The sequence below is a fragment of the Haliotis cracherodii genome, unplaced genomic scaffold (assembly GCF_022045235.1).
Source record: "Haliotis cracherodii isolate W230 unplaced genomic scaffold, xgHalCrac1.p SCAF_1, whole genome shotgun sequence".
Lineage (NCBI taxonomy): Eukaryota > Metazoa > Mollusca > Gastropoda > Lepetellida > Haliotidae > Haliotis > Haliotis cracherodii.
Genome location: NW_027266264.1, coordinates 86,104,170 through 86,129,774, shown reverse-complemented (window position 1 = coordinate 86,129,774; position 25,605 = coordinate 86,104,170). Strand labels below are relative to the sequence as shown.

The window sequence follows — 25,605 nt, the reverse complement described above, 5'->3', positions numbered from 1 at the left end:
GCTATACCATGATGCACCACTTTGAAAATGGCGGCCCCCATGAATGAGTGCTTGATGCACTCTTAGTTGTTTCTGAAAGCGGATATATTTCTCTTGTGCAGCAGTAAGCACTAGCTGCGGCTTCTTCTTCACTCATCGACTGATCTAACTTCTTTTGAGTTCTTTTTAATTCAATACAAATATTTGTGTTCGCACATGCAAGGAATCATTCCGTGGATTTCGATTTGACGGAGATGCATCACGATGAGATGGTGTGAATAATACCACGACACACAGATACTGCAGTAACCAACTATTCTATCGTTTTACGTATAGTGACACTGATGTAACCACCCGTTAATACCGAGATACTGATAAACAACAGTGGTGTACGTTGCAATTCAGATTCTGATAATGTGTCCCCTCTACTTTGTTTTTATACTGAAGTTTGCTGCAGGAGAGACTCTCAAAGGTCACCAGCAGCCTTTAGGCTCTCATGCACCTCCTCTTGGCGTGACATTCATAGGCAAATTCTCTTCACCAGGTGTGTTTTATGAAAATTTTGTGAAGGAAAGTCAACCACTGTTAATGAAGTCACCCCTCCTGGACACTCCTTTCCCAGCATTTGAAAAATGGACAGATGATTTTCTTAGGTAAGAAAAGGTTGAAAAACTAAGTGAATAGAGCTTAGATAATTTGGCGTTATGATGGGGAATATCATTTAATTCTGTCAATGTCACGATTCTTCCTTGGCGAACAATTTGGCCCTTAGAGATCAGTAATCACTGGTAATTTAGTGCAGATCTACGTGTTGTGGCAATGTTATTAATGTAGCATGTTTTGCAAAATTTATCGCAATGACCTTAACGTTACATTAACTTATTATTGCAATTACAGTGGGGTTCAAAGTTTGTTATATGAGGCACCTTAGAAATTATATATATTTTGTGCCTGAAGTTTGCTTATATGTTTATTGGCATGAAGCCTATGCAGAATGTACTTTTGTAAAAGTAAACAGGCCAATCACATGGGAAATGAACACTGAAGACTCTTAATCAGTTAATGTACAGTACGATTAAAAAATAAATGTATAAAGAAAAGTGTATCAGTTTTCATGAAAAGGAAGAAGGAAAAATTTCCAAAGTTGGTTTGTTGTTGTACGCTGCACTCCACAATATTACAACTGCTTACCTCGATCATGGTGAAATAGCATTGACTGAGTATTATATGGAGTCCATGCAGCTTATCTGCGTATGGGTCAAGGTGACAACCAGCTCTGTCATAAAAGCTGTCAGTGACACTGCCATGGTTGATATATTGAACATACATGTTAACCATGAATTGGAAAATATAAATTCTAATTTGGGAATGTTTTCTGACTTTTGCTGCAGATGTAGGGCAAAATATTGGTTTCTGAACAGGTCTTGATAAATTTCTGTTAGAATGAATTAACATGATGAAAGTGCATTTTAGATTGAAACTTTATCTCTAAATGTTGCTACATCATACTACATGTACTAGTAGTGTGGGAGTGCAGTGATATGGTGACATCCATGCTTGTCCATATCATGGTAAGCAAACATGGGTGTTCAGTGTTTGGAATTAAGTCAAGGGGTCCCTATAATCCCAATGATAAAAATGTGAAGGTGGTCCCTAGATTTACTTATGGCAAACCTCATCAAACACTGGGAGTGGTTTACATGCATGTTTTACCATATCTGTGTCTGTACATGTTTCAGGGAGGAATACGGTAGTGAGGTGGTGTCAGTGGAACAGTCTAAAAAGGAAAAGAGGAATCTGCGCCCATCTACAATGACCCTCCATGAGTTCCTTGACCTCTATCAGAAGAAAAATGTCTACATGGTTCAGTCACTTCCCAGCAGCATGAAAGGTCCTCCCAGCCTTAGAATTTGTCTTTTTAAAGTCTAGAATAGATCTTCAGCAACCCATGCTTGCCTTAAACATGTTAAAGGGCGACTATGCTTGTCGTAAGAAGCGACTAACTGGATTGGGTTGTCAGGTTCGCTGACTTGGTTGATGCATGTCATCGATCCCAATTGCGTGGATCGATGCTCATGGTATAAATCACTGGATTGTGTGGTCCAGACTTGATTATTTACAGACAACCATAATTTAGCTAGAATATTGCTGAGTGCTACCCCAAACCAAATGAAAGCTAGTCCATCTTCCTGAGGTAAGGGCATTAACTGACTATGAATGTCCAGTTTCCATCCTTGCTGAACTAGGCTGGAATTCCGGAGTTACATTTTGGCTGGACTAACATTTGTATGCATAGTCAAATCAAAATCGAGTAACGAACTAGATACCTGGTTCATAAAAAAACATGGATTTCAACTGCAGTTGTTGGTTGACTGCAGGATTTGCAACGCATGTGTACCGTCAAATGGGCTTTTTGCAATTCTTTTCATGTTTTTAATCAAGGTGCTCAAGTTATTTAATGCACTTCGTGGGGTAGACCCGTTTTATAACAATATAGATCTTGATTATCAATCAGATGGTCTTGACTGGGTACCGTCATTTTGTTTGAAGCAAATGCAAGTGATATGAGAGATGAAATATGATTGGTCAGTAGGAGGAACATAGAAAAGACATGACTCATAATAGCCACTGGTGGCACTACGATTGTGCCTGGAAATTCCAGCCTTGTTTGGCAAAGTTGGAAAGTTTTATAGTCAGTTAACACCCTTGCCGTGGGAAGAAGAGCCCAGTCTAGAGGACTAGTGGAAACCTTAGGTCTGTTGTCCTCAGTGTTTGTAGCTAGTCCTACTTGAACAAGAGATAAGTGTTCACTGTGTTTACATTTTCGTCCATTTTATTCAGTTCCAATTTGTAGCAATATTAAGACATTGAGAACTGGTTCACATTCTCGGCCTCAAGTGCTATAAGTCAATGAGGACTACTATCATTGGATTTTTTATTGTCTTCAGCACAATTTAGTTGTCTCAGGACAGCAGACTAGCACAAATTTGTACTTACAAATCTGGGATGCAACTGAACTGAAACATTTTGAAAGCTGAATAGTGATAATGTATAAGGACATCCCCGAAATAGCCTGACATTCTACTAAATTTGATAAACTAACTCAGTCTAGTGCCGAGTAGCAGCCCTGGACAATGTCTTTATTTATTTAGCAGTTTTCATTTTTTGTTGGTTTATGCACGCCAGAGCGACATCATGGACATTGGGGTGAAAATAGCTCAATTTGACTCGACTTGTATGTCGCTCTAGCGTTAGGTTTGCTAACAAACCAGTTAAGTGCCGGATTTAGTGCACAATGCGTTTAAGCCCCCATGCCTAATCCAAATGAAAACACATTAAGGGTTTTAAAACAATACAGTAATCCAAATCATATTTCACATCACCACCCATTATGACACATAAATAAGATATCTTTCTTCTTTTAATAATAAAATAAGATAATAAAATGTTTTGTCACTCTCATTTTATTCACTAAACAACCATCAACAATGTCACAACAATGTCATTTTACATTACTTCAAGTGAAGCAATTCACTGCAATGGTCGGCATACTCCATTCTGGATACGGCACCATCCATCAGTCGCGCTCTAAGAGTCGGTTGTTGATGTTGGTATATCTCCTCCTCTTTGTAGGTCGCTTTCCTCCAGCTTCATGCTGCACCATCAACACTCATTGTTGAGCTGCTCCTTCGTTAGGAAGGCAAGAAACTGAAACAATTGGGGATAGGCCTTGGCAAGGATGTTGTGGTCTCTTTTGACTTTTTTTTTACCTTCTCGATTGTCTCTTACACCTGAAATACATAAATTGTCTTAAGAAAGAAAACAAAATAATACTCTAATACTAAGAATATAGTTATTTAATGGACTATTATTATACTATAACTTTGAATTTATAAATAGGAATTAGGAATAGGAAAAAAATACCTTAATATCACCTGGTTTGGGGTGATGGTTGTGTTCCCGGTTAATAATGGTGACTTGGTCATCTTTAGTCGAAACACGTACAGGACATGTCTTTTCAAGACACTGCCAAGACTGCCATGTGTCTCTCTTATTGCAACGGAACATAAACCTTTGAAAACGAAGAATCCTACCTCCATGAGGGGATGGGGAAATTGATGTCAACTTGAGCGTTTGCCATTTGGCAACTAACTTCACATTGACTGACTGACTGACTGACTGATATAGAAGATTTAACGTGCGCTTTCCGACTGTAGCGTATTTCGCACACGGGCCTGGCCAGACCATTTAGTGTATTCCGAAAAGGGTGAAAGCGGTGTGTGCAATCCAAGAGGGGGCTTTTAGGGGTTGCATAATTATATTGAATTTTTGGAATTTTAAATTTGGAATAAATGCCGAGGTTGGTGGAGGAGGGAACTAAGGGAGCCGGGTGAGGTGGGTGTTTGTATGTTTATTGGATTTTGGATTGGTAGATTAATTATTTTTTAGATGCGCTTAATTAGGTCTGTTTTGATTAGGAATACGCCTACGTTTTCTAATTTATTTTTTTAGGGTTTAGTATTTCATCTAGAGTCGGAACCTTATTTAGATTGAGGGTGGTTTGTAGTGTGGTTCTGTGTGTTTGGTAGTTGGTGCAGTGGATGAGTGCATGTTCTGTGGTTTCTGGTTGTTTGCAGTGGGGGCAGTTGCCTGTGGTGTGCCTTTTAAGATTTTTTAGGTGGTTATTTAGGTTAGTGTGTCCTGTTTGGAGTTTTGTAATTAATCTGTCAATTTTTTTTAAGGGGTGTAGGATTTTAGGTTTGGCTAATGGTTTTCTGAGCACTTTTTTGATTTGGCTATTTGAGTTTTGATATTGATTATGCCATTTTTGGTTATTTTTGGTTTGTTTACACTTTTAATTTCTGATTTTGAGATGGGTAGGTTTAGGCTTATTTCTGGTATTTTGAGAGATAATTTAGCTGCTTTATCGGCGCTTTCGTTGCCGTAAATTCCTACGTGGGCGGGGATCCACAAGAAGGTTTAACTTCTTCTTTATTTATATCTGTTATCTAATAACGCTATCAAAATCGCGGTAATAACGCTCACTTAATTAATTAAGATTGACACTGATTGAACATGCCACTATGAATACCAAATCATAATTAATTACTAAGATGTGGTCATGGTCAATCCTAGGTGAACATACTAATCCTATGTTAAAACATACTAATCCTTTACGTAAACAGATTAAAACTTCAAAGCATTACCGCATGTTGCTCTCGCGTTCAGTCTAAAAATTCAAATGTCACTCTGGAGTGACGACACCGTTTTGTTACACAAACAATTGTTTTCATTATCTGATACCTGTCAGCCATATTTGTTCAGTTATGCTTATTGGGCAGAATGAGACAGTGGGGTTATTTCAAAAATAGGTGAATTATTGAGATCAAACTTTGCAGAAAAAAGTATATTTATATGTGTATGGTTTTATGTGATTGAACCTTGACTCTACCTATCAACTGTTAAAATCAATTCATAACCGACAAGACTTAAACTGCAACAGTGATACTAATAAAAGAACTTCTTCACAAGAATATCGTGATGTGTTAGGGGCAAACTACTCATACCCCCTGTTTATTAAGTGATGCAGCTTAAAATAGTAGCTGGAAATCTTTGAAACCATAAGACATCAGCTTAGGTATGTCCCTTACAGAAATGGCGGATGGTTTGCAGCTTTTGTAGGCTTTTGTTACCATGGTTACAGACGATGTCCACCTTCCCATCACTCTCCAGTGTGGGGGAACCCAGCATGTGCTGCATGATGCCGTTCTGTGGATGAGCAGCGGGGGCACCAAGTCCGTGCTGCACAGTGACAAGCTGGATAATCTGCTGTGTGTGCTCAGCGGAACCAAGGATGTCATCCTCATTGATAAGGTGTGTGGTGTACAGAGGCAGTGGTGTACCGAGGCAGTGGTGTACTGAGGCAGTGGTGTACCGAGGCAGTGGTGTACCGAGGCAGTGGTGTACTGAGGCAGTGGTGTACTGAGGCAGTGGTGTACCGAGGCAGTGGTGTACCGAGGCAGTGGTGTACTGAGGCAGTGGTGTACCGAGGCAGTGGTGTACCGAGGCAGTGGTGTACTGAGGGGGGCATGTGTTCTGCAGTGATGATGTAGAATGTTGTGACTTGGTATTGTCTGGATGTGGCTGTTTACATAGGCCATGACTCTGACCAAGGCAGGATCACATGAATCTTCTCTCTGAGCAGAACTAAGAATGGCAGGGTGGAGTGGTTACTGGGTGATCAGGGTGGGCTAGGTACCGGGTGACCAGGGTGGGGTGGGTCCTGGGTGACCAGGGTAGGTACCATGTGACCAGGGTGGGGTAGGTACCGTGTGACCAGGGTGGGGTAGGTACAGGGTGACTAGGGTGGGATGGGTTGGGTAGGTCCTGGGTGATCAGGGTGGGGTAGGTACCGGGTGACCAGGGTGGGGTGGGTCCTGGGTGACGAGGGTGGGGTGGGTGCTGGGTGATCAGGGTGGTGAAGGTACTGGGTGATCAGGGTGGGGAAGGTACTGGGTGATCAGGGTGGGGAAGGTACTGGGTGACCAGGGTGGGGTGGGTGCTGGGTGACCAAGGTGGGTACTGGGCGACCGCGGTGACCAGGATGGGGTAGGTACTGGGTGATCAGGGTGGGGTAGGTACTGGGTGACCACGGTGGGGTAAGTACTGGGTGACCAGGGTGGGGAAGGTACTGGGTTAACAGGGTGGGATGGGTACTGGGTGACCAGGATGGAGTAAGTACTGGGTGACCAGGGTGGGGTAGGTACTGGGTGGCCAGGGTGGGGAAGGTACTGGGTTAACAGGGTGGGATGGGTACTGGGTGACCAGGATGGAGTAAGTACTGGGTGACCAGGGTGGGGTAGGTACTGGGTGATCAGGGTGGTGAAGGTACTGGGTGATCAGGGTGGGGTAGGTACTGGGTGATCAGGGTGGGGAAGGTACTGGGTGACCAGGGTGGGGAAGGTACTGGATGATCAGGGTGGGGAAGGTACTGGATGATCAGGGTGGTGAAGGTACTGGGTGATCAGGGTGGGGAAGGTACTGGGTGATCAGGGTGGTGAAGGTACTGGGTGATCAGGGTGGGGAAGGTACTGGGTGATCAGGGTGGGGAAGGTACTGGGTGATCAGGGTGGTGAAGGTACTGGGTGATCAGGGTGGTGAAGGTACTGGATGATCAGGGTGGTGAAGGTACTGGGTGACCAGGGTGGGGAAGGTACTGGATGACCAGGGTGGTGAAGGTACTGGGTGATCAGGGTGGGGAAGGTACTGGGTGATCAGGGTGGGGAAGGTACTGGGTGACCAGGGTGGGGAAGGTACTGGGTGATCAGGGTGGGGAAGGTACTGGGTGATCAGGGTGCAGAAGGTACTGGGTGATCAGGGTGGGGAAGGTACTGGGTGATCAGGGTGGGGAAGGTACTGGGTGACCAGGGTGGGGAAGGTACTGGGTGATCAGGGTGGGGAAGGTACTGGGTGATCAGGGTGCAGAAGGTACTGGGTGACCAGGGTGGGGAAGGTACTGGGTGATCAGGGTGGGGAAGGTACTGGGTGATCAGGGTGGGGAAGGTACTGGGTGACCAGGGTGGGGAAGGTACTGGGTGATCAGGGTGGGGAAGGTACTGGGTGATCAGGGTGCAGAAGGTACTGGGTGACCAGGGTGGGGAAGGTACTGGATGATCAGGGTGGGGAAGGTACTGGGCTAACAGGGTGGGGAAGGTACTGGGTGAACAGGTTACCAGGGTGAAACAAATGGAAAAAATGGAACAAAACATTGAAGGGTTGAGGTCACCAAAATTTATCCCAACTATATGGAGGGGACATGACAGTATGACACAATTGTATTTTTTTTAAAAATATTTTTTTCATAATTTGAATATTATTTAGAGACTGGTAATTCATGATAGGGTCATGAAAAAATGTTGCATGCATTGGTTGTGTGTTGTGTGTGATAAAATGTTGCATAATAAGGGTTGGGTGGTTGTGGTTGTGGTGGTTGTGGCGTCCCAAGCCAATCCCCCTCTCTCTCCCTGTAGTAAATGACCCGTTCCTTAGTTGGACTCTGCTTTCAAACAAGGGTTTGTCCGAGCCAGTGTTCATTGTTAACCACAGTGTTGTCAGTGGAGTATTTCTGATTGTGGTTTTTAACAATGTCCTAAAAAAAATCAGCTTTACTCCCTGTGTGTCGAGTTTGTAATAGCAACAATTTACTTCTTTTGTGACAGGCCCACCAATCTGATGTGGAGGCGCATGGGTTTGTGCAGGAAGGGACATACAGCACGGTGGACGTTGATAGTGTCAACTTGCAGCAGTACCCCAGGCTGAAGGCTGTACCCTGGCATCGCGCTCACCTCGAGGCTGGAGACTGCATCTATATACCTTACAAGTAAGACTGCATCTCTCTGCCTCACAAGACCATTGCCCCACTCAGATATTCTGACTGTTGTATATTTCGGAATTTCAGTTAATGACATTGATCATTCAAACTTTAATCAAAGGGAGATAATCAAGTATAGGGACCATTCTTTTTTATACCTGTTGTAGGGAGTCATTGTTTAACAACTTCTCATTTCTGCAGCTGCTGTGTGCCATTACTGAGTTGGTTGTATTGCAGATGGTACCATCAGATCAACTCGGGCGGAGGGGACAAGAATCGCAATGTCGCTGTTAACTACTGGTTCTCACACCGATGGTGGCACAACGCGACTGACTGTCGAGCATTCCATCTTTTCAACATCACAGAACCACTCTCCAAGTTCACTTTCGCGTCGCCCAATGAGCAGATCAGGTAGGTTGCTTCTGTGGCAACTTCAGGATGACGATACGGTTTGAATTAGTTGAAATGTCTGCACCCAGATCAGATGTTTGCTGTCAGTTGATACGACTCTGTTCAGATCTGACAACCCTTCAATTGGTCAGATCAGGTGGACATCGGCCAATCAGTGTTGAAAGTACGGGTGACTATTGGAAATCACTTTTGCAATAACTATTGATATTGAAAGAAACTTTTGCAATAACTATTGATTCAAGTCTGAGTTTCGTTCTCGTTGTGATCCTTGGCCTGTCTGCACCATATCTGTGCTATCACTCGCTGACCACACTCCAGTGACACTCCAAACGCAAACAAATAACTCACTCACCCACACATCAGGGTATACACAAACAAATGACTCACTCACCCACACATCAGGCTATACACAAGCAAATAACTCACTCACCCACACATCAGGCTATACACAAAACAAATAACTCACTCACTCACACATCAGGCTATACACAAGCAAATAACTCACTCACTCACACATCAGGCTATACACAAACAAATAACTCACTCACCCACACATCAGGCTATACACAAACAAATAACTCACTCACCCACACATCAGGCTATACACAAGCAAATAACTCACTCACCCACACATCAGGCTATACACAAACAAATAACTCATACATCACACTATACACAAACAAATAACTCACTCACCCACACATCAGGCTATACACAAACAAATGACTCACATATCACGCTATACACAAACAAATGACTCACTCACCCACACATCAGGCTATACACAAGCAAATAACTCACTCACCCACACATCACGCTATACACAAACAAATGACTCACTCACCCACACATCAGGCTATACACAAGCAAATAACTCACTCACCCACACATCAGGCTATACACAAACAAATAACTCACTCACCCACACATCACGCTATACACAAACAAATAACTCATACATCACACTATACACAAGCAAATAACTCACTCACCCACACATCAGGCTATACACAAGCAAATAACTCACTCACCCACACATCAGGCTATACACAAACAAATAACTCACATATCACGCTATACACAAACAAATGACTCACTCATCCACACATCAGGCTAAACACAAGCAAATAACTCACTCACCCACACATCAGGCTATACACAAACAAATAACTTATACATCACACTATACACAAACAAATAACTCACTCACCCACACATCAGGCTATACACAAACAAATAACTCATACATCACACTATACACAAGCAAATAACTCACTCACCCACACATCAGGCTATACACAAACAAATAACTCATACATCACACTATACACAAACAAATAACTCACTCACTCACACATCACGCTATACACAAACAAATGACTCACTCACCCACACATCAGGCTATACACAAACAAATAACTCATACATCACACTATACACAAACAAATAACTCACTCACTCACACATCACGCTATACACAAAAAATAACTCACTCACTCACACATCACGCTATACACAAACAAATAACTCATACATCACACTATACACAAACAAATAACTCACTCACTCACACATCACGCTATACACAAACAAATAACTCACTCACTCACACATCATGCTATACACAAACAAATAACTCACTCACTCACACATCACGCTATACACAAACAAATAACTCATACATCACACTATACACAAACAAATAACTCACTCACTCACACATCACGCTATACACAAACAAATAACTCACTCACTCACACATCACGCTATACACAAACAAATAACTCACTCACTCACACATCACGCTATACACAAACAAATAACTCATACATCACACTATACACAAACAAATAACTCACTCACTCACACATCACGCTATACACAAACAAATAACTCACTCACCCACACATCAGGCTATACACAAACAAATAACTCATACATCACACTATACACAAACAAATAACTCACTCACTCACACATCACGCTATACACAAACAAATAACTCACTCACTCACACATCACGCTATACACAAACAAATAACTCATACATCACACTATACACAAACAAATAACTCACTCACTCACACATCACGCTATACACAAACAAATAACTCATACATCACACTATACACAAACAAATAACTCACTCACTCACACATCACACTATACACAAACAAATAACTCACATATCACACTATACACAAACAAATAACTCACACATCACACTATACACAAACAAATAACTCACTCACTCACATATCACACTATACACAAACAAATAACTCACTCACTCACACATCACGCTATACACAAACAAATAACTCATACATCACACTATACACAAACAAATAACTCACTCACTCACACATCACACTATACACAAACAAATAACTCACATATCACACTATACACAAACAAATAACTCACACATCACACTATACACAAACAAATAACTCACATATCACACTATACTCAAACAAATAACTCACACATCACACTATACACAAACAAATAACTCACATATCACACTATACACAAACAAATAACTCACACATCACACTATACACAAACAAATAACTCACATATCACACTATACTCAAACAAATAACTCACACATCACACTATACTCAAACAAATAACTCACACATCACACTATACTCAAACAAATAACTCACATATCACACCATACTCAAACAAATAAATCACACTATACGCAAACAAATAACTCACATATCACACTATACTCAAACAAATAACTCACATATCACACTATACTCAAACAAATAACTCACACATCACACTATACTCAAACAAATAACTCACATATCACACTATACACAAACAAATAACTCACATATCACACTATACTCAAACAAATAACTCACATATCACACTATACTCAAACAAATAACTCACTTACTCACACATCACGCTATTCACAAATAACTCACTCACACATCATGCTATACACAATAATAACTCACATATCACACTATACACAAACAAATAACTCACTTACTCACACATCACTCGCTGCACAAACAAGTTGCTCTGCATGTAATAGTTATGTATTATGTGTTCTGTGTGGTTCTGTCTCACATACGATACGTAGACTGGAACCATGGTGACTACCCAACTAACACTTCCTGATTTGTTTGTGGTGTACAGGAGCCATATACTGGAGCCGTTCAGTGAGATGGACAGCATTAGCAAGGCTGACTTTGTGTCTGTGTTCCTGGCTGAGGCAACTCTAGCAGGGGAGGTAAGTCTGCAGTAGACCCCCTTTATCATGTGTTTACAGGTTCTTTGGATATTCCTAGACAAGAGCTTTGCAGAGATCTAATCCTGAGCTTTGCAGTCATTATCACATTGCACACACTAGGGCTGAGACGAGTAGCTCAGGTACTCAGGTCAGTTGGGGCCTGAGTCGGACCCGGGTACCCACAGGACTACCTGGACATGTGGTAGTCACATGATATATTGTTTAATCAGATCAACAAGAGCCTCCGACTGCCTTTTGTTCCATCTTACTGGCCCAGTTGATGTGATTTCCCAACCTTCTCAATGAAACCAGAAACCAGTTCTTCGACTGCCGCTGTCGCGCTGCCTGGTACCCACCCACATTGCACCACACTCAAAGCCAAGTGTTGCACATGTGGGTAATCTCACAGGCTAACCATTCTCAAGTGAACTATGTAACATATGGAATGCTCAGATTCCCGTAAACTTCAGAATGGTTAGCTTATCAATATGCTGTTTTCTCCCCGACCTGCCAGTCCATTGTGAACTTTTACATTTTCACCATCATTACAGAAATCGCAGGTTCCGGTCATCTAGTCACTGTGAAGTAGGCAATATCATTGCACACATGTAACAAGTGTTATGTTTTGGGATAACACATTCTTAGTAAAGTACAGATTCAAGTACTTTTTGGGGTTGAGTCCCATCTGGGCTTTTGGGGTCTTATCCCAGATGTTCCCATTCAAATTTCTTATTAAACATACTTGAAATTCTATTATGTATGGAGGTCCCTTGCCAAGTATATTCTTAAAGATTGAAAACATGTTTTGGAAAATACCACAAATGCCAATCCAATGAGTTACTATGGTTACCAGACAGATTATACACCTTATGAGTTTAACCTTTTTACAAGATTTGCATGCGTGATCTCTCATACTGCTGCTCTTGGTTTCATCAAGAAGGTGAATGTCACTCACTCACTCACTCACTCACTCACTCACTCACTCACTCACTCACTCACTCACTCACTCACTCACTCCTGTTTTCAGTTTTTCCATTACATCAGCAAGAATCAAACGACTGAGGTCCTATCATGGGCGCAGCTCTACGCCTTTGACATTGACGATGCTGTCATGAAGTTCCCAGAGTTGTTTGCTGCTGGTGTGAAGCTTCAGAAGGAGAAAGTTCATAAGAAAAAACCCAAAAAGGAGCCAATAAAAGTCCAGGATGACTTTCAAGAGGAATCCGATCGTAAGATCAACATCCCCATGATCACTCCTGATGACGAGGAGTTTGAGAAAATGTTGGAGGAGGTCGCCAAGCATGGAGGCTCAGCTCACAGAACAGCCAATGACGAAAGACCAGTGATTAATGATGTCAAGGTCAAGGTCACTAGTAAGGGACAGAAGCAGGAGACAAAACTTGACACTGATAAAGAAAAAGGTTCTAGCCATAGGCATGATGAGTTTTGATGACCTTGGATGACCTTGGATGAACTTTAAGAAAGATTAAAGGTTTAGTTAATGTACACTACTCAAAAAGAAGTTAAAAAACATCCGATTCTTTCATATTACTATGATTAATGTGTCATGGCACGACATGTAATATGAAAGAATAGGGTGTTCTTTTACTTCTTTTGAATTGTATATTTTAGATTTTCCATTCTGAATATAATGTGGTTGAGTACGCAATTAAACACAAATTACAGCCCTGGACATGTGTATTAGAACGAACATGGTGGATTGACTGCAGACATTTTATTTCAGCAAAAGATTTTTAATATATTATTGATATATAAGTGTTAAAATGCATTCATAATACATGTTACAGATATGAGGTTTTAGTACTTTGATATATAGTATATGTACAGGTAATCGACTGATCATACAAGATGAGCTTGTTCATCAGTTTCTGTGGTGCTTTAGAGGGGTTGTCACAAAATATTGAGTCATGTTTCAACCTAAATGTTGAAGAGGTAGATGCCATTACTAAAAGTCAGGGTGTCACTGAAATTTTAGTATTGATCTATTATCTAGTATTTAGAATTGAACTTTCTGCCCTTTCATTGTCCATCTTAGCCAGGTTAATCTTAATTATAGTAATTGTTTCTAATGTGAGTGAATTGTGAATATCCATCGGTTTTTGTCACTACAGTGTCAACATTAAAAAATTGATAATACATGTACATCATAATAGCCATTTACAATGGCATCCCTACTTAATAGCTTCATATACGTTCCCTACTTCCCGAGGCAAGGGAGTTAACTGACTCTCAAAGTCCAGTTTCCACCCTTGCCGAACAAGGCTGGAATTTCTAGCACCACACAAGTTATGTCCCTTCTTAGCCCCTCCTATTGACCAATGAGATTCCACCTGTCATATCACTTATGTATATATAAAATGATGGCGCCAGGTCGACATGATCTGATCGGTGATCAAGATATATATTGAAATAAAACAGGTCTTACCTCGCGAAGTGCACCTTGATTAGAGACATGAGAACATTTGGAAAATATGTCAAAGCCTAGCTAACGGGACACATCTTTTGCAAATCCTGCAGTCAACCGAAATCTGCACGTTATAATCCATGTTGTTTTTGAACCGAATGTCGATTTTGTTGAGGGAGTTTGATTAGACTATGTATTGACTTGTTAGTCCAGCCCAAATGTAACTCCATAATTCCAGCCTAGTTTGGCAAGGATGGAAACTGGACTTTTATAGTCGGTTAACTCCCTTGCCTCAGGAAGATGATATGTTCTCTGATCTATATTGCTTGAATGTTGAGTGTTATAACATTGTCTGTTTAGACAGTGAGTGTTGTGTGAGTCTTGTCGTATGTATCCAGGAGGTACATAGACTGAGTCTTGTTGTATGTATCCAGGAGGTACATAGACTGAGTCTTGTTGTATGTATCCAGGAGGTACATAGACTGAGTCTTGTTGTATGTATCCAGGAGGTACATAGACTGAGTCTTGTTGTATGTATCCAGGAGGTACATAGACTGAGTCTTGTTGTATGTATCCAGGAGGTACATAGACTGAGTCTTGTTGTATGTATCCAGGAGGTACATAGACTGAGTCTTGTTGTATGTATCCAGGAGGTACATAGACTGAGTCTTGTATGTATCCAGGAGGTACATAGACTGAGTTGTGTCTGGTGTTACTGTGGTCAGTGTTCATGTGCGTTGCTGGCCATGTCCTGTAGGTTGTGCCCTGTAGGTTGTGCCCTGTCTGTTGTGCCCTGTCTGTGGTAAATGTTACTCCCCCATTCCTAGAGCTATACCCTGTTTAATACATCTTCCATTTATCATTGCCATGTCTATGTTTATTGAATTAATACAATGAGTTGTTAAAATGTTGATTATTATACAAGGGGAATTACAACCATATTGTAATAAACTACTTTTGTGGTAAGAGTTTGTGTTGATAGTTTGACACAGTAAATAAGGTGCAAGATGTTAAGTCTGTCATGTCCAAGTATACAGAAATGTCTGGAGTCTTTATTCTGAATGCAAGCAATAAAGTATGTCACTTCTCAGTGAATACTGACATTTGCTCAGTTACAAAGCTCCAGTTGTCTAAGGTGCCACAATTTGCTGTGCAGAGTTACGTCCCTTGGGCACGCCAGAAACCTATGATTGTGGGTTTGAATCCCGGTTCGCCCTGATTATGTTTCTAGGTTTGTCAGCACCATACCCGTGCTAGTGGGTTTCACCGAAGAGGCAAATGTCTGAGACCTGCATCACTTCGGGCTTTCCTCCCACATTAAGCTGATATGCCACGATATAACTGTAATACTGTTAAAAGGGGCGTTAAACCCAACTCACTCACTCACTCACTCACTCACCCCCACACTCACTGGTGACAGATGGACATGTGTCTAGATTGACACTTTTGTGCTAAGGTACTCTGATAAGCACTCTCTCATATACCAAGTTGTCTTAATAATGATCCATATGAAACAGTGAGCTGACATTAATGTGCCCAACACTTTAAAACTTCCAGGTCCTATGGGGGCTATGATTGTGGGTTCGAATCCCGGTTAAGTTTGATTATTTTTCTAGGTCACTTGCCACAGTAACTGTGCCTCGTGGGTTTCACAAGTAGTAAAAGTCTGAGAACTGCATCACTTTGGGTTTCCTCACACATTAAGCTGACACTCTGAATACTGTTTAAAGTGGCGTTTAACCAAACTCACTCACTCACTTGTAAGTAGACAGACACTGAGATCAAGTGATCAGTTCCTGCCAGCTGGATTATGTCATTCTACATCCATGGCTGTGACAGATGCTCACTATGGTGTTTCACAGATCACACGTTTTACCAGTCATTGCTTGTGTTTATTGCAACTTTTTGTAAACTAATTATATAAAGTGTGTTTGTCAATGTTGTAATTGCAATATCTCAGCCATATGGCAACCATGATATAAAGCAAGTCTCTCCCCCCCCCCCCCCCCCCCCCCCCCCCCCTTCATTTAGTGTGGCATCATGTCCGCCCCCTCTTGGACCATCTTGTCTGCCCCCGTCCTGGGCCATCTTGTCTGCCCCCGTCCTGGGCCATCATGTCCGCCCCCGTTTTGGACCATCATGTCCGCCCCCTCCTGGGCCATCATGTCCGCCCCCTCCTGGACTGTCATGTCCGCCTCGTCCTGGACCATCATGCCCCCCCGTCCTGGGCCATCATGTCCGCCCCCTCCTGGACCTTCATGTCCGCCCCCTCCTGGACCATCATGTCCGCCCCCGTCCTGGGCCATCATGTCCGCCCTGTCCTGGGCCATCATGTCCGCCCCCGTCCTGGGCCATCATGTCCGCCCAGTCCTGGGCCGTCATGTCCGTCCCGCCTGGACCGTCATGTCCGCCCCCTCCTGGACCGTCATGTCCGCCCCCTTCCGCCCCCTCCTGGGCCATCATGTCCGCCCCCTCCTGGGCCATCATGTCCGCCCCCTCCTGGGCCATCATGTCCGCCCCCTCCTGGACCATCATGTCCGCCCCCTCCTGGACCATCTTGTCCGCCCCCTCCTGGACCATCTTGTCCGCCCCCTCCTGGGCCATCATGTCCGCCCCCTCCTGGGCCATCATGTCCGCCCCCTCCTGGACCATCTTGTCCGCCCCCTCCTGGGCCATCATGTCCGCCCCCTCCTGGGCCATCATGTCCGCCCCCTCCTGGGCCATCTTGTCCGCCCCCGTCCTGGGCCATCATGTCCGCCCTGTCCTGGGCCATCATGTCCGCCCCCTCCTGGACCATTATGTCCGCCCTGTCCTGGTCCATCATGTCATTACTGCTGCAGGCCAACCAACATACATGGTGATCGCCAGAGCTACAGAAAAGCAGCGTCTTTGTGTAAAATACCCCGCAAAAAATATTCAAACCCCAATTACTTTCAATTAACTTGCGCACAGAAACGCATGCTTTAAATGCAAAACTCAAATGTATAAAAACAGCACGCGTAAATACCCAAAGAAGCTTTTTCAGCATGTGTACAAAGGAGCTAATTTCTGAAACACAATTACAAGCTAATTTATTTTCCAAGCCAAGCCTTTATATTTAGAACAGTTATATACATCTAAAACATTATTTCATTTTTAAATCTTAAAATGTTCACTACAGTAAACTACAGTTATAATGAACTCAAAGGGACCACTTATTTTAGTTCATTATAACTGTTGTTCGTTATAAGCGTATACAGCATATATACAACAAATGCCCAGGACTAAAAAATAAGTTTGTTATATTGGTCAGTTCGTTTTAAGCAACTTCATTATAACCATAGTTTACTTTAATTTGGGGAAAACCCCCAAAGAGTGATGAATAGATGAGTGAAAAAATATTGGTTATCCAATGAAAAATGTGATAACCCAATATTTAAATAGAAACCCTGGAGTAAAAACTCAATTGCACAAAAAGTTTTCTAGGCCTCTGGATCCCAGAATAACATACTACTACTTAACTTCTAGAGATTCATATCATTATATGTACAGGTAAACAGGATTAAATACGCCAGTATCCCTAGCAAGAGTTTGTTGCCACTTTACACCAGGGTCAATGTTTACCCCTGTCAAAGTTACTCAGCTGCTAAAGTTCATCATGTGTAATGTCCTCTGCAGTTAGTGCTGCATCAAGGCTGGGATACTTCTGCAGAATCTTGTTGATGTCCACATTGTACAATTCCTCCACCGACAGCGACAAGCTTCCGTCTTTGTCAAGGTCCTTGAATAACTGAAACAAGTTGAGTGATGATGCAAAGGGGATATTGAATTCATATCAAAAGTCTATTTTACACCAGGTGGATTATGAACGCATAGCACTTTACACAGTATTGCACTGAACCCTGAACTCCATGGAACATATTCATATACAGGGAAGACACAAGTAGGGTAAAGTGGGTGGGGCAATGTGGCTAAAGTGGGTGTTGTCATACAGTGAGTCAATGTGGGTGGAGTCATACATTGACTGACATGTGGGTGGATTCATACAGTGCCTGACGTTAGGCAAAGTGGGTGGAGCCGTACAGTGAGTCAACATGGGTGGAGGCATGTGGCTGAAGTGGGTGGTGTCATACAGTAAAGTGTGACAAAGTGGGTGGAGTCATACAGTAAAGTGAGACAAAGTGGGTAGAGTCATACAGTAAAGTGAGACAAAGTGGGTGGAGTCATACAGTAAAGTGAGACAAAGTGGGTAGAGTCATACAGTAAAGTGAGACAAAGTGGGTAGAGTCATACAGTAAAGTGAGACAAAGTGGGTGGAGTCATACAGTAAAGTGAGACAAAATGGGTGGAGTCATACAGTAAAGTGAGACAAAGTGGGTAGAGTCATACAGTAAAGTGGGTGGAGTCATACAGTAAAGTGAGACAAATTGGGTGGAGTCATACAGTAAAGTGAGACAAAGTGGGTAGAGTCATACAGTAAAGTGAGACAAAGTGGGTGGAGTCATACAGTAAAGTGAGACAAATTGGGTGGAGTCATACAGTAAAGTGGGTGGAGTCATACAGTAAAGTGAGACAAAGTGGGTGGGGTCATACAGTAAAGTGTGACTAAGTGGGTGGAGTCATACAGTAAAGTGAGACAAAGTGGGTGGAGTCATACAGTAAAGTGAGACAAAGTGGGTGGAGTCATACAGTAAAGTGAGACAAAGTGGGTGGAGTCATACAGTGACTGAAGTGAATCCTAAATCAGTCCTGTACACTTGGTTTAACTTACCTCATCTTGAAGAAATTGAGACTTGGGAAAATCTGTTGAAATTGCTTCTTTGTATTTAGCTTTAGACGTTTCTTTCTCTTGAAAGGACCATGTGAATTTGTTCCTGAAAATGTATAAGGCATGTACGTCTGTACGTATGTATAGGGTGGGTCATGACGGGGCTGGATTAATGCTTAAAGCGGCCTAAAACCCACTGAACCACTCACTATTACAACATTTAAGGATTGTTTCTTGTGATTTATATGTTGAAAAGACTGCATTGCTATCCCACTTGTGTGATGGAATGACAACTATAGGCTAATATAAACTGAGGGCAAAGGAAAGACTACCGACCTTGTGATACGTGTAATTGAAAAATTGAAAGAACTGTTGTTAAATTTGATTACAAATTGATTTCCAAATTAAGCTTGCAACCACATGACCCTATCATGTTTGAAATGTAAATTTGTGACGAAACAAAAGCAAACTAATTGATTTTCAAGGATAGTATGTCTAAGATACCCATCAGTAATGATACGAAATATGTTTTTTCGAATTTTGAAAAGGTTTAACTCAAATTATTTAAAAAAAAATAAAACCATGTAGAACTATTCTTTGAGTTCCGAATAAGCTCCGGTACAGTTAAAATGAACTGTTTTATTGTATAATATCGCTAACTTTAAATATTTTCAATTGATAAAGCCAACGGTGAGGTATAGTTTCTTTTGCTCTTCAGTTTAGTTAAAATGTATATAAGTTAAAAAAGTGTTAACAGACATTAAGTCGGGCATAACCAAACTAGTTAGAGGCCAGTGGTCACAGGTGTGACACGTTGTGCTGGCTTCAAAACACACAAAAACAAACAGACTTTTATTCACAACTCATTACATTTTTCCAGCATATCCAGTGAAGGATCTAGGAGCTTTTTCGAGCTTTTCCGGAACAAATGATTCTTGTAAAAACTATTAACTAAAACCACCCAACCCCATCCCCAAAACACGCACGCCGCACGCACGCCGCACGCACGCACGCACGCACACACAAACACACACACACAAACAACACACACACAAACACACACACACAAACAACACACACACACAACAACAACAACAACACACACACACACACACACACACACACACACACACACACACACACACACACACACACACACACACACACATCAACAAAAAAACAACAAAAACAGTGTTACCAGGCCTGTATTTGGTTCTGTCCGATGCCGAACTTTGAACTTGGTTGTGTTTGATGTTGGAGGTCCTTGTTCTGACAGTCGGAGGTGTTGAACCAGCGGGTGGGCAGGAACCAGAAGTTGATGGCGAGGCTCCGGCCCCCGGGGGAGTTGACTTGATGGTACCACCTGAACACAGAGAACCTACTCACACCCGTACAACTCCGGAATGCGCAAAACTCGTTTAAAAAACACGCCGAATAATAATTTCGGTGACTGCGTTTTGCTTTGTTTGTTTATTGTTTAACGCCGCACTCAGCAATATTTCAGCTACATGACGGCGGTCTGTAAATAATCTGGACCAGACAATCCAGTGATTAATATCATGAGCATCGATCAACGCAATGGGGATACTATGACATGCATCAACCAAGTCAGCGAGCCTGACCACCCGATCCCCTTAGTCGCCTCTTGCGACAAGCCTAGACGCCATTTACGGCAAGCATGGGTTGTCGAAGACCTATTCTACCCCGAATCTTCACGGGTCCGGTGACTGCGTAGTATTGTGGAATCATGACTCAATGGCGTCATCATACTTCATGCTTTCAGTCACTGGTGATACTGATCCAGACTCGATTATTAGCCGATATAGAAAGAATATTACGGACTGTTGCGTTTCACAAAATTCACCGTAACACTGGTATAATCGAGATATGGCGCCCACCCAGAGAATCACCATGGGTACCTGAAGGTTGTGTGATGAAAAGAGTGGAATATTAGGAGGACGTAAACCCGAACATAAACACCTGTTTTGTGACATCTGGGTTTATTTGGATTTGAAACAGACCCTTGAAGATCCGGGTTAGAATAGGTCTTTAGCAACCCATGCTTGCCGTAAAAGGCGACTATGCTTGTGTATGAGGCGACTAACGGGATCGGGTGGTCAGGCTCGCTGACTTGGTTGATGCATGTCATCGATCCCAATTGCGTGGATCTATGCTCATGGTGGTAATCACTGGATTGCCTGGTCCAGACTCGATTATTTACAAACCGCTGTCATATAGCTGGGATATTGTGGCGTTAAACAAACAGACAAAACAAAGCATTTGAAACACACTAGTAACAGAAAACAATATGTTGAGGAAATGTACTGTTATAAACGTTCCCACTTACTGGTAGGGTATGTAGAGGCAGTCCCCCTTATGCAACACAGCCTTGTAGACGGGCACCTCCCCTAGACGCGGGAACTTGTGCATGTCCACTTTGTCCACATCCACGTCACTATAGCTACCATCCTCATGGTAACCGTCCGCTTGTACCTGCTCGCGGTGTTTCTGGAGGTAGAGTAAGCACCCGGATGTATGTGACATGAAGCTGGTGACTGCTAGCTCTAAAGGGCAGTTGATGATGTTGCTACACATCACTCAACTTTCCCTCCTATAACGGGGCGGTGTGTGCGGGGGTGTTGGTAGGGGCTGGTCGACACATTGAATAAACGTAACGTGTCTTCGAATAAGCATACCGTATCTGTGAATAAGAACACCGTGTCTATGAATAAGCACACCGTGTCTATGAATAAGCACACTGTGTCTATGGTGAGCATACAGTGTCTATGACTAAGAGCACCGCGTCTATGGATAAGCTTATAGTGTCTATGAATAAGAACACCGTGTCTATGGATAAGCACACCGTGTCTAGGAATAAGCACACCGTGTCTATGAATAAGAACACCGTGTCTATGAATAAGCACACTGTGTCTATGGATAAGCTTATAGTGTCTATGAATAAGAACACCGTGTCTATGAATAAGCACACCGTGTCTATGAATAAGCACACCGTGTCTATGAATAAGAACACCGTGTCTATGAATAAGCACACTGTGTCTATGGATAAGCTTATAGTGTCTATGAATAAGAACACCGTGTCTATGAATAAGAACATCGTGTCTATGAATAAGCACATCGTGTCTATGAATCAGCACACCGTGTCTATGAATAAGCACACCATGTCTATGAATAAGCACACCGTGTCTATGAATAAGAACACCGTATCTATGAATAAGCACACCGTGTCTATGGATAAGAACAACGTGTCTATGAATAAGCACATCGTGTCTATGGATAAGAACAACGTGTCTATGAATAAGTATACAGTGTCTATGAATAAGATCATCGTGTCTATGAATAAGAACAACGTGTCTATGAATATGTATACAGTGTCTATGAATAAGAACAACTTGTCTATGAATAAGTATACAGTGTCTATGAATACGGATACCGTGTCTATGAATATGAACACCGTGTCAAGAATAAGAACAACGTTTCTATCAATAATAGTACCGTGTCTACGAATAAGTATACAGTGTCTGTGAATAAGATGTCGTGCCTTTGAATAAGCACATCGTGTCTATAATTAAAACACCGTGTCTATAAATAAGAACGCCATGTCAAGAATAAGAACAACGTGTCTATCGATAATAATACCGTGTCTACGAATATCAGCTCCTTGGTCCCGTCCAGGACGCAGTTGAAGTTCTCGTAGTCGTCGTTGTGGAGGACGGACTTGGTGCCGCCGCTGCTGAACCACATGACCAGAGACTCGATGAGGTACTGGAGCCCACCACAGTGCAGTGACCGGGGCACATACAGGTCATCTGCGGACAGAGCGTTCGGAGGATGTTTACCGTTAACTTTGACATGATCACTGAAAATGTATGCCATGGTGAGGTATTTGGCATCGTGGTATACACGCCATGTGCTCCGTCACGGCCTCCATAGTGAGACTCGAACTCGCAACGAGAAGATTCTTGCAGCCAAGGGGCATAACTCTTCACATTTTATTACATTATTTTTAACAGAATAACAAAGGACTATGTCTAAAGCATTGACATAATTCTGCCATGGTATTGATATTTTGCTGGTGGCACGGGTGGCCCAGTCGTCTAAGGCGGAGTTGCGTCCCTTGAACACGCCAGAAACCTATGATTGTGGGTTCGAATCCCGGTTCGCCTCCGATTATGTATCTAGGTTTGTCAGCACCATACCCGTGCTCGTGGGTTTCACCGAAGCGGTAAACGTCTAAGACCTGCATCACTTCGGGCTTTCCTTCCACATTAAGGTGACACTCCGTGATATAACTGGAAAACTGTTAAAATCGGCGTTAAACCCAACTCCCTCACATTGACATTTTGCTGACATAGAGTTGATTTAACGTTGTCACAATGGCGCTCCTCACCCTTGAGCTTGTCCTTGGCCCGGAACACATCGATGCCGCTAACGAGGTAGAGCTCCCTGTCAGCGTATTGCTGCAGGAAGGACCGCATCGTCATCTGTTCGGGAGTCAGGTTCCGGTTTTCCTTCCGGGCCGGCTCTGCGTCGATGTACTCCTCCCCCACCTCCTTCCTAGCGCACAAAACATTGAGACTTGCTTGTTTGTTTGTCGTTTAACGCCGCACTCAGCAATATTCGGTCTAAATAATCAAGTCTGGACCAGACAATCCAGTGATTCATATCATGAGTATTGACCTACGCAATTGGGATACGATGACATGCATCAACCAAGTCAGCGAGCCCGACCACCCGATCCCGTTAGTCGCCTCTTACAAGCATAGTCGCCTGTTACGGCAAGCAGGGCTTTCTGAAGATCTATTTTAAACCGGATGTGCATGACTGTCATACTCGGAATATTTCCGAGAGGGGCGTTAACAAAGAACAAACATCACAATTAAACGTATGGTTTTCCGTACCTGAAGAAGTCGTCCGTCCATTTCACAACTGCAGGAAATGTTGTCAAGTTCAAAATCGACCGTATCACCAAAGGCCTACTTTTATGCATGTATTCCTCAAAGAACACATTTGGCGTTGGAAACTTGTCGACGACAGGCACTTCAAAGGGAGTGGTATGTGATCCAAAGGGCAGATTATGTCCCGGTGGCGTTATCGTACTTCCATCTTTCTTCTCACCATTGCTACAGGTCGTAGTGTCCAGTAGAATCAAGACATTCACAAACCAACAGAATGTGACAGCCTTCATTTCACCTGCCTGTATCTTCAACAACTTTGACAAAGTAACAGCAGATTTTTTTCTGCGTGTGACAAGTCGTAAACCTGTTGTTACAGCAAACGTATTTGCTATAGATTATTTCCGCGTCGCCTGCTGCTACTGACGGCGTCGTTGACGTCTGAAATATTACCTGCCGTTCATGAGTGACTGTACAATTACAAATTACACATTCATTTGTAAAGAGACCGTCCGAAGAAGTGATTATTTAAACAACCACTAGTCAAGGTAGGTACTAAGCATATACCAACGTATATATCTCCATATACGACCATACGCCTTCGATACCACTCGTTATCTAGTGATGATTTCCAACTTACACTCTCACAGCGTTCACCGCATCAGATCAAATCAGAAATTATTCTGAGGCAACGTATTCAGCCGTATAACCATCAATAATCTCGTCTTTAATAGAGAGGTTTGATTGTGCATCTCACAGCGTCGATATACATTCATTAACTGTGGGCTCACAGCTGTCACTTGCAGATGGTACGCTGTCGCCGGAACGACTGATTTGGCATTCCTGACGTCACAGGCAAAGTATGGCAGTTTGTTTTGCTATTAACGTTTCTCCACTGATGCTTTTTGTCAAAGAGCGTTCGCTCGTCACGTAGAAGACCAGGGTTCGCTTCCCTACATGAAACACTATGAATCTGGTGTCCACGGGAAGAAAACCCTTCCTCTCTCACTCACAGTCACACAGACCTTTACCACGATATATAGAGGTAGATCAGAAAATAGTCTCGCAGATCTGTCCCGCGATATATGGAGGTAGATCATTGTGCCACGGACCTCAACAATAAGCTATATTGTGAGACTTTAAACAAATTCCGCGTACCTCTACAGCAAGTTATAGAGAGAAATCTCAAAGCAGTACCACGTGGACGTCTAGAACAGGTTGTAAACATAAATCCAGATACAGTCCCACCCCTCTACAAAGGTGTAGGAAACCATTAATGTTCACATTTTCAAATATATTCCACTGCAGTAAACTACGGTTATAACGAACTAATTTTAGTTATATAACCGTAGTTCGTCATGAACATATATACAACATATGTACAGCAAATGGTCGGAACAAAAAAAACACCAAATCGTTATATCCGTCAGTTCGTTTCAAGCGTACACAACGTCTACTGGGGTGATACCTTTGACAAGTTCGACTTGACTTACACCG

At 42.6% G+C, this 25,605-nt stretch overlaps 3 protein-coding genes and 1 non-coding gene across 5 annotated transcripts; 2 read left to right on the top strand and 2 right to left on the bottom strand.

The window, feature by feature from the left end:
• Positions 1-39: 39 nt before the first annotated feature.
• LOC139452652 (bifunctional peptidase and arginyl-hydroxylase JMJD5-like) lies at positions 40-13,484 on the top strand. Its single transcript, XM_071234229.1, has 7 exons — positions 40-632; positions 1,719-1,870; positions 5,684-5,853; positions 8,199-8,359; positions 8,588-8,761; positions 11,930-12,023; positions 13,051-13,484. The coding sequence occupies exons 1-7, from the start codon at positions 394-396 to the stop codon at positions 13,471-13,473; spliced, it is 1,413 nt and encodes a 470-aa protein (XP_071090330.1). The 5' UTR covers positions 40-393; the 3' UTR covers positions 13,474-13,484.
• On the top strand, positions 6,076-6,184 carry LOC139480088 (Z30 small nucleolar RNA). The gene has a single exon (XR_011654396.1). It is a non-coding gene; the product is annotated as a Z30 small nucleolar RNA (small nucleolar RNA).
• Positions 13,485-16,728: 3,244 nt separating the features above from the next.
• LOC139458223 (uncharacterized) lies at positions 16,729-17,172 on the bottom strand. The gene has a single exon (XM_071239580.1). It carries the CDS (start codon positions 17,170-17,172, stop codon positions 16,729-16,731), a length of 444 nt encoding a protein of 147 aa, XP_071095681.1.
• Positions 17,173-17,791: 619 nt separating this feature from the next.
• On the bottom strand, positions 17,792-25,603 carry LOC139470279 (bifunctional peptidase and (3S)-lysyl hydroxylase JMJD7-like). Of its 2 annotated transcripts, XM_071252643.1 has the most exons (8): positions 25,577-25,603; positions 24,115-24,549; positions 23,604-23,770; positions 22,853-23,022; positions 21,543-21,703; positions 20,394-20,558; positions 19,199-19,301; positions 17,792-18,217 (listed from the first exon to the last, which is right to left on the bottom strand). In XM_071252643.1, the coding sequence occupies exons 2-8, from the start codon at positions 24,399-24,401 to the stop codon at positions 18,074-18,076; spliced, it is 1,197 nt and encodes a 398-aa protein (XP_071108744.1). In that variant the 5' UTR covers positions 24,402-24,549; positions 25,577-25,603; the 3' UTR covers positions 17,792-18,073. The 2 variants fall into 2 exon arrangements, with proteins under 2 accessions (XP_071108744.1, XP_071108736.1); XM_071252635.1 differs by lacking the exon at positions 25,577-25,603 and having other exon boundaries at positions 24,115-24,694.
• Positions 25,604-25,605: the final 2 nt, after the last annotated feature.

Bases quoted from the DNA above. Each gene is read 5' to 3' on its own strand.
- LOC139452652 (XM_071234229.1), top strand. From the start codon at position 394: ATGTGTCCCCTCTACTTTGTTTTTATACTGAAGTTTGCTGCAGGAGAG. The intron at 8,360-8,587 runs GTAAGACTGCAT...GTTGTATTGCAG, and splicing joins TGCATCTATATACCTTACAA to ATGGTACCATCAGATCAACT. The intron at 12,024-13,050 runs GTAAGTCTGCAG...TCCTGTTTTCAG, and splicing joins AGGCAACTCTAGCAGGGGAG to TTTTTCCATTACATCAGCAA.
- LOC139458223 (XM_071239580.1), bottom strand. From the start codon at position 17,172: ATGGCCCAGGAGGGGGCGGACATGATGGCCCAGGAGGGGGCGGACATG.
- LOC139470279 (XM_071252643.1), bottom strand. From the start codon at position 24,401: ATGAAGGCTGTCACATTCTGTTGGTTTGTGAATGTCTTGATTCTACTG. The intron at 21,704-22,852 runs GTATTATTATCG...CTCTACCTCCAG, and splicing joins AGCTGATATTCGTAGACACG to AAACACCGCGAGCAGGTACA. The intron at 19,302-20,393 runs GTAACACTGTTT...ATACATTTTCAG, and splicing joins CAGAACCAAATACAGGCCTG to GAACAAATTCACATGGTCCT.